The 9,031-nt window shown below is 42.6% G+C and overlaps 1 protein-coding gene across 1 annotated transcript; it reads right to left on the bottom strand.

The window, feature by feature from the left end:
* Positions 1-1,249: 1,249 nt before the first annotated feature.
* On the bottom strand, positions 1,250-8,501 carry LOC132832513 (zinc finger protein 271-like). Its single transcript, XM_060850585.1, has 2 exons — positions 8,461-8,501; positions 1,250-5,235 (listed from the first exon to the last, which is right to left on the bottom strand). Exon 2 carries the CDS (start codon positions 5,148-5,150, stop codon positions 3,816-3,818), a length of 1,335 nt encoding a protein of 444 aa, XP_060706568.1. The 5' UTR covers positions 5,151-5,235; positions 8,461-8,501; the 3' UTR covers positions 1,250-3,815.
* Positions 8,502-9,031: the final 530 nt, after the last annotated feature.

The following is a 9,031-nucleotide window of genomic DNA, read 5'->3' as shown; positions in this document are numbered from 1 at the left end:
ATAATGAGCTTAAGTATAGTGCTGATAAATTGAGTGTAAAGGGCAGCTGCAGACAACGATTAAATCAGCAAGCACTAGGGAAATGTATAATTGGGTACTAAGTTTAGTGCATAATTATTCTAGAAAATAATTTCTTTCATCATGATAGTTTAAATAATTTAGTCTCAGCAAAATAGCTGAGAGAGCTGAAACACATAAACTAGGCAAGAAAAGACATTGTTAAAATGGATATTCAGGAATGGAATGGACCTATGAACAATGGAGGATGTTACAAGCAAACAGATAAAGTGAAAGAAACATCAAGATCCAAGTTCAGCAAAATCTTCCTTATGTCAGCACTTACAGAGGGAAGCGTCGCCAACTTGGAGAAGGGGAGGAATAATGAGAGCGGGTCGCAAGTTAGTCAGAGAATAAAGTTGATTGGATAATGTAGGAGTCAGAAGAGGTGACCTCACGCAGCTCAAAAGTATAACTGTGTACTAGTTTGAATGTTCATTGCTCATTTGCTTCTGCATTTGATGCCCTTTCTTGCAAGATCGTAGAATAAATTGTCGTTTCCAGTTTTGGTGGACTCGTCTAATTTCATTAAACTTGTTTCTAACAATGCTCAGTTGGGATAATGTAAGGGAATAGTATTGTTTGAAGCCCGTTTGAAGCTCGAGGAAGAAATCCATAGTGGTCCTCAGAGAACCTTGTGGCAGAATACCGTCAGCAGAGTTAGCCTGGAAGCTGTGAGAAGGCAACCTGAAGAAACGAATGAACTCTGAAGATTCTTGTGATGTGTAGGTAACTGTTGGGGGAGGGGGGGGGCGGAGTAAGAAATTATAGTATAATAGTACTTGTTCTTTTTTTAATGAACAATAATGTTTGTCCTTGTTCAACAATGTGAAATGATATGTTGTGAAGCTGTCAATTAAACATTTTACATTATAATAGTTATTATACTTTGAAAAGCTTGTCATTCACTGTAGACAGCTGTAAGATTGCCTGTATTTGTGAATACACATAAAGCTTTTTTAAAGGGAAACATCATACTTCATAAACTAGAAATCATAAAGACCAATAAAGAAATAACATTAGCGTACAGTGACATTGACCAACATAGTCTGTTTCAGTCACCTAAGTCGTTCAATGAATAGCAACAGATAATGGTGTCAAATCAAATTGTTTATATCAAACAATAATCAAATTTAAACAATAATCAAATTTATTGTGAATCATGAATCTATACAGGAGATTGATACATTAGCAGACAGAGAAATAAAATTCGCTTCCCAAGATTTGAATGAACCAAAACAACAAAAAGATTTTTAAATGTCTGAAGGTCTTTCCCAGATCATAAAATGAATCTTGGCAGAGTGCAAGATGAACGTATCACACTGTTATTACATCGAGGTATGATAGCTAAAGGAACTCAGATCTGTTGAGATGCACACCCACTCCCTCACTATACTCAGGATAGTAGTCCTCCCAGACAGAACAATACAAACATTCCCTATGATATTTATCAAACACTGATCATCTGATGAGGATTAATCTAGAATTTACATCAACTTGAATCTGATTCTATCCCATACTTATTAGAGAGCTTGCTCACTTTACAAATACAGAGGCCACAGCCTCAAAATTGAAGCCAGGCTAGTCAGCGGTTGGTTTTGGATGTGTATCAAGAAATCAAGTGCAGTAGCGCCTCGACATACAAACAATCTCGTTCACGAACAAATTGATTTACGAACAGGATTGTACGTAAAAGTTTTCTTCAATCTACATACGAAATTCAAGGTACGAACGCAAAAAGCCCGCGTGCGACCATGTAGTTTCATTGTTCTGCTTTGCTACGCACTTGTTGAACGCAAAAGTTCTTGGGCGCATGATCTCATTCAGTTCGTCTTTGGCACGTGCGCTGTGAACAGTGTTCGTTGCTACATCCAAGCATTTTTACGGTATCCGAACAATGGGAAAAATTGATTCAGTTCGTGAACTTTTCGGTTTGCGAACCGGGTCCCGGAACGGATTAAGTTCGTAAGTCGAGGCGCTACTGTACTGCAGAAACCTGAATGTATCTCACTCCCCAACCAGTATTGGGCTCTGAGTGCTAATGGAAGTGATGGTTTGGCTGGCTTGGCCTCAGCTAGAGTGCTGCTTCTTGTTCTAGGCACCACTCCTCAGGCAAGATGAAGATATTAAAGAAGGTGCAGTAAAGATTCACCAGAATGGTTCCAGGAATGAGGAACTTCAATTACAAGGCTAAATTGGTGATGAGAGTTCTGTTCTCATTGGAGAAGAGCAGGCCAAGAGGAGATTTGATTGAGGTTTTCGAAACCATGAGGGGGTCTGAACAGAGCAGACATTGAGGAAATGGTCCGACTCATGAAAGGCTGCAATTGAGACAATGCTGACATGAGCAAAAATATTTCATACGGTGAGTGGTTAGGATCTAGACTGTTCTGTCCAACAGGCAGTTTCAATACAGACATTGCTGTATAAATGTAGGCTGTTGTCTTTCCTAAGGTACTGACCTGAAGGACAGAATGTGAACATTGATAGGCCTCTAGTGTTCTGTTCGAGTGACCATTCAGCATGTGGAGGGCCAGACAGTGAATGGCATGAGATCGTGGAGACTGCCACAGCCGGGACACATCCTGCCCTCCCTGATTTCACAGCAGGGCTCACTGATGAGATATGAGATTCCTGGCTGATTCACCCCCTCCATCGACAAAAATATTGAAGCTAATTGAAGTACCTTTATTATTACCCCAGCAATGGCTGCCCCTTCCCCCAGGTGATTGTACTGGTCGATCAGAGGCTGAGGCCTTTCTAACCACTGAAGATCTGATTATCTTCTTGCTCAGAGTGGGGTATGACTTGTACCTGATGTTGTACTGAAAGGAAGTTGAGTGCCTCACGCAACTGTCTCTGTGGATTTGCACATTCTCCTCATGTCTGTGTGGGGTTTCCTCTGGGTGCTCCGGTTTCCTCCCACAATCCAAAAATGTACAGGTTAGGTGAATTGGCCATGCTAACTTGCCCGTAGTTTAGGTGAAGGGATAAATGTAGGGGAATGGGTCTGGGTGGGTTGCTCTTTGGAGGATTGGTATGGACTTGTTGGGCCGAAGGGCCTGTTTCCACACTGTTATTAATCTAATCTAATCTCATCATACAGGAGATTCTACATATACAGATGTCATCTTCTGGCGATGTTTGGTAATCTGGTCAAAGATTAAATTGACCTTCTTAAAATAATTAAACTGATGGTGGGAGAGTCCCTGCTGAGACTGACAGTGCTTTGGAACAATAGCTCCCCCTGTTTGAGCACTTCCGGGATGAACAACACAAACAGACAGCATCCGAGGAGCAGGAGAATCGACATTTTAGGCATAAGCCCTTCATCAGGAACTTGAAATGTCCCAAAACATCGATTTTCCTGCTCCTTGGATGCTGCCTGACCTGTGCTTTTCCAGTACCACACTCTCGACTCTGATCTCCAGCATCTGCAGTCCTCACCTTTTCCTAAACACATAGCTCAGGGTTCTGAAGAAGGGTTACATTCAAAACGACGACTTCGCCTCCTGATATTGCCTGGCTTGCCGTGTTCTTCCAACCTTGTGTCTGTCTATTCAGCGCAACAGAAGCAGGTAACCTGACCTTGAGACCACGTGAGGAATGGATAAGGAGCTGAAATGATTGTGTTGTGTTCAGGGACCTATTAATACACACTTTATACATGAATGCTTTCTTCTTAGAGTGGATCCTTTTCAGCAGATTGGAAAAGTGGGTTAAGCTAAAGCTTTGTGACGGACGTGACACCTGAATGGTCACTCTCCTTTGTGAATCTTCTGATGCAGAAGGAGAGTTGATGACCTTGAGAATGATTTGTGACACACTTTACATGAAAATGGTTTCTCTCCCGTATGAATACGTAGGTGTTCTACAAGAGTTGACGACTGTGTGAAGGCTCGGTTACACACCTCACATTTGAAAGGTTTCTCCCCGGTGTGAATCCTCTGGTGCAGAAGGAGGGATGATGACCTTGAGAAGGATTTGTCACACACTTTACATGGAAATGGTTTTTCACCTGTGTGAATGCGTCGGTGTTCCACAAGCGTTGATGACTGTGTGAAGGCTCGGCCACATACCTCACACTTGAAGGGTTTCTCTCCTGTATGAATGCGTTGGTGGGCACGTAGGATTGATAACTGTGTGAAGGCACGATCACACATGTCACATTTGAACGGTTTTTCTCCTGTATGAATCCTCTGGTGCCTCAGGAGATCAGAGAATTGGATGAAAGCCATTTGACAAACTTCACATCGAAAGGGTTTCTCTCCAGTGTGAATCATCTGGTGTATTAGGAGGCTCGAAGATGTCACAAAAGCTTTATCGCAAACCTCACACTTAAAGGGTTTCTCCCCTGTGTGGATCTTCTGATGGACCAGGAGGCCTCCTAATTGTGAAAAGGATTTATTGCACACCTCACACTTGACTGGTTTCTCTCCTGTGTGAGTGCGTTGGTGAGCATGGAGGGTTGATGACTGCGCAAATGATTTGTTACACACTTTACAAGTGAACGGTTTCTCCCCAGTGTGAACACGTTGGTGAACACGGATGGAAGATGACCTTGAGAATGACTTGTTGCACACCTTGCACTTGAATGGTTTCTCCCCTGTGTGAGTGCGTTGGTGATCACGGAGGGTCCATGAATGGGAGAATGATTTGTTGCACACCACACACGTGAACGGTTTTAGCCCTGTGTGAATGCTATGATGTAGGCGGAGAGTTGATAACTCAGAGAATGATTTATCACACACTTTGCATGTAAATGGTTTCTCTCTGGTGTGAACACGTTGGTGTGCATGAAGGATTGATGAGTGTGTAAATGATTTGTCACACATCTTGCATGTGAATGGTTTCTCTCTTGTGTCAACACATTGATATCTGGTAAGGGATGACGACTTTGAGAACGATTCGTTGCACACCTTGCAGTTAAGTGTTTTGTCTCCTGTGTGAGGGCATTGGTGTATGTGTAGGTACCGTGATGTTGAGAATGACTTTTCACATGTGAACAAATGTTGGTGAATGTGTTGGTCATTCAAGAGCATCAATGACTCTGTGCAAACCTGGTTTGGCACCTCGCAATTAAGGCCTTCCATGTCACCATTTAGTTGTTCCTTGGGTGAAGATTAAGATCCATGTTTGGTGTCTATCCTCTCTGTATTGTAGTCCAGTGCAATCCTTCTGTAAAACAGGAAAGAGAAACATGATTTCCTCCACCTCCTTTTCTATCCCTGTTAAAGGACCAACGCCTGAGTTAGATATTGTTCAATCTTGTGTGCCACGCTGCTGTTCCTTTTTTGTGGGGAAATCAGATGCAAGTCCTTTCTTTTTCCTCACTCTCTGTTTCTAGCAGGAACACTAGAAAATGATCAGCAGCAGACAATGTGGCTAATCTCTTCCCTTTGCCCAGACTGCATCATCTCAGGCACATGACGGCAATGGAAAATACTGTTTGGTTAAGTATAAAACAGGCTGTCAGTTAGCTGAGAGCTCATGGCAAGCTAGTGAAGATCAGATTTATCTTTTGAGTATTTGTTTAATACAAAAAAACTCAGAAGAAAAATTAATTCATCTGAGATTTTGCAATTTCTCCCTTTATTTTGGGCTGCCTATGACTGAGCAGCATAAAATGGCCAATGGCTGCCCATGGCTAATGCAGCAGAATATGGCTGACAGTAGTTAAGAAAATATTTGCTTAACGTTGTCTTCACAAGTAGAAGAGCAACTCTGTAGACTCAAGGTCAGCTGCAGTTATTCACGCACGAGACACAGCTAAAAATATTTTACACAAATCACTCCTTGAATTATTTAATCAATCCATTCACAACTTGTTAGCTAAAGAATTCTAACATTAGATGTGGCCACATAACTTTGTTGGAACTTATAACAATAGCAAAAATCAATTTTTTGTGTATTTCCTGTAATGAGGTTAATAAGGGTCCTTAAGTGATCGGCAAGTATCCAATTAATTGGCATTTAACATGATGTATATGACAAATGCTTGGGAAGGAATTTACTTGAATACAGTACAGTGGCTCCTCCGTACCTGTGGGGGTTACGTTTCAGGACCTACTGTGGAAGCCCAAAACCGCAGATAGGAGCAAACCCATTCGTTTAAATGGGAAATTTACCTTCCCGGCAGCCTGGTGCTGGAACATTCCCTATAATATGTTCTGGCCGTGGTAAACTATGGATAAGTGAAACCGTGGAAAATGATTCCTGGATATGGGGGTTGTCCTGTATGCATATATTGAAATTACTGAGTGTGGCAGTACTTCCTTCAGCTTAAGGCTAGTTACAAAGAGCTGTTGACCAATATAAACAAACGTGTGGGAGGACATGCATTCTTTAAGCTTAAACCGTATAAAATAAGCTACTTAGAAACTTTTTGCACACCTTTTGCTATGCTGTAACTTATGTGTAGATCATAATAAAGGTTGCCTGAACCTAACCCCAGCCTCATATTCTCATTAAAAACTGTGAGAAATAACTGTCACAGAGCGGTTGAGACAAAGAAAAGCCTTGGGAAAAGTTGATGGGCAGAGAAATCTGGGAGTGCAGGTCCATTGTACCGTGAAGGTTGCTGCACAGGTGGATAGTTTGGTCAAGAAGGCATATAGTATGCTTGCCTTCATTGGACGGGGTACTGAGTATAAGAGCTGGCAAATCATGGTAAAATTGTACAAGACATTGGTTCGGCCACATTTACAATAAATTACCAAAAGGATGTGGACACTTTGTAGAGGGTGCAGAGAAGGTTTACGAGGATGTTGCCTGGTATGGAAGATGCTAGCTATGAAGAAAGGTTGAGTAGGTTGGGTTTATTTTCATTAGAAAACAGGAGATTGAGGGGGGACCTGATTGAGGTTTACAAAATCATGAAGGGTATAGACAGGGTGGATAGAGACAAGCTTTTTCCCAAGGTGAAGGATTCAATAACGAGAGATCACGCTTTCAATGTGAGAGGTGGCAAGTTTAAGGGGGATACACATGGCAAGTACTTCACAGAGAGAGTGGTGGGCGTTTGGAATGCATTACAGCAGAAATGGTAGAGGCAGGCACGGTAGATTCTTTTCAGATGCACCTGGACAGATGCATGAATAGGTGGGGAGCAGAAGGATACAGATGCTTAGGAATTCGGCAACAGGCTTAGACAGTAGATTTGGATCAGCTCAGGCTTGAGGGCCGAAGGGCCTGTTCCTGGGCTGTACATTTTCTTTGTTCTTTGTAATTCTAAAGTTAAGGTGCTGTATGACCAGGAGCCAATGCAAATCAGCAAACACAGGGGTGGTTGGGAATGGGTCTTGGTGGGGCTTAGGGCCTGTGGAGCAGAGCTTTGGAGGAGCTCAGGTGCACGGAGCAAGATATGATTGCTGCCAGGAGAGGATTGGAATAGTTGAGCCCAGAGCCTACAAAGGTAGGATGAGAGATGTACTGATAGGATGTCAGCCTTTTCTTCTGTGAGTGCACCTTGCACCTCTTCCTGTGTGGAGTGTCTCTGTTCATGACCAACATCAGGAAATGACAGAAAAGAGTCAGAGATAGTGACAGAGAATCAGAGACAATCATAGATTAGTCTGGCACAAAAGGGATTAAGCACAGCCGCAACTTCACAGGAACCATCTTTCAGAAGAGATCTCAAATAAGGCCACTTCTGCACTCTCTGTGGAGTGGTGATGGGGATTGGAGGAAGTGTGAGGTGAAATCCCACTTTTGAAGAGCAAAGATGTAATTATGCCTGCTGTCCTGACCAAGGGCAATCTCTCAATCAACACCAAAATTCAACAGATTATCTGGTTATTATCACATTACTACTATTTCCAAGAGATTGCTCTGCACACATTCATCTTTCCTACACACATTGGACACATATCAAAAGTACTTCACTGGCGTAAAGAACTTTGGGACAGCTGGTTGTTGTAAAAACCTCTTGCGTGAATGCATGCCTTTATTTGGAAAGAGAGAAAATATCTATCTCCCAACACTAAGAAAACTGATCATTCCCAGTCCACAAGATAATAACCAGCACCTTATATATACTATGCACACGCACACACACACCACATTCCCCCGTTCCCCACCCCCCAACCCAATTCAACAATAGAAAATCAGTAAGAATCCTCATATATTCTGCACCTCCCAGATAATTAAACATCACCTTCTCATATTCAGGAATGAGCCACTCAGGTTGGAGGACAGAACGGAAATGCTTCAAACAAACATACTCAATATCTAACACACAACTTTAAACAGTTCATTAAGAAAAAACAGCTCTCTCAGCTGGATCTTCTCACACAGCATAAGGGACATTTCCACCCCTGATTACCCACAGGATAGTCAGACTGCCTGAAGATTGGTGTGGATATTATGGGATACAATTTGTATAAAAGCTGCTCCTTCACTCACCATCTCCTCACTTGGTTTTCAGTCCCTATAGGAAGTGAACCGGCTCTGGAAGAGGAAGAGGAGACAATGGGCAGAGTGGGTGGGCTCTCTGATTGACGTCTCTCACAGTCAATACAAATATTTCTGGAGCAACATGAGTTTCCTGAAACTTGGGAAACTGACCGGGGAAATGGAGGTGACTTTGAGCAGCAGATCAGGTGGGGATTTAAATTTGTCACTGTCTTATCTGAATAAAACCTCACTTATTGCAGCTGCTGTCTCGGTCCCCGTGGTTAAGTGTTTGGCAGATTTCGCGTGCGGGAAACAGTCTTCTTCATCCCGACAGGATTTCAAACTGACCACATCAGCCTGGGATGTGCAGCCTCGGATGAAGGAGTTCCGAAGGAGAGCCATACTGGGACCCCATGAAATGAATGGAACTACAGGATGAACATTTTATAATCCAGTCGCAGGTTCATATAGCATGGTAACAGACCTTTCGGTCCAACCGTGGGAGTCAGGACTTTTAAGACATTGCTCATTTTGCCTCCAATTTTCACCCTCTGTAACTTTCACTTTGTCCATTTCTGAC

This window comes from Hemiscyllium ocellatum, chromosome 35 (genome assembly GCF_020745735.1).
Source record: "Hemiscyllium ocellatum isolate sHemOce1 chromosome 35, sHemOce1.pat.X.cur, whole genome shotgun sequence".
NCBI lineage: Eukaryota > Metazoa > Chordata > Chondrichthyes > Orectolobiformes > Hemiscylliidae > Hemiscyllium > Hemiscyllium ocellatum.
This window is presented reverse-complemented; position numbering and strand designations above follow the sequence as displayed.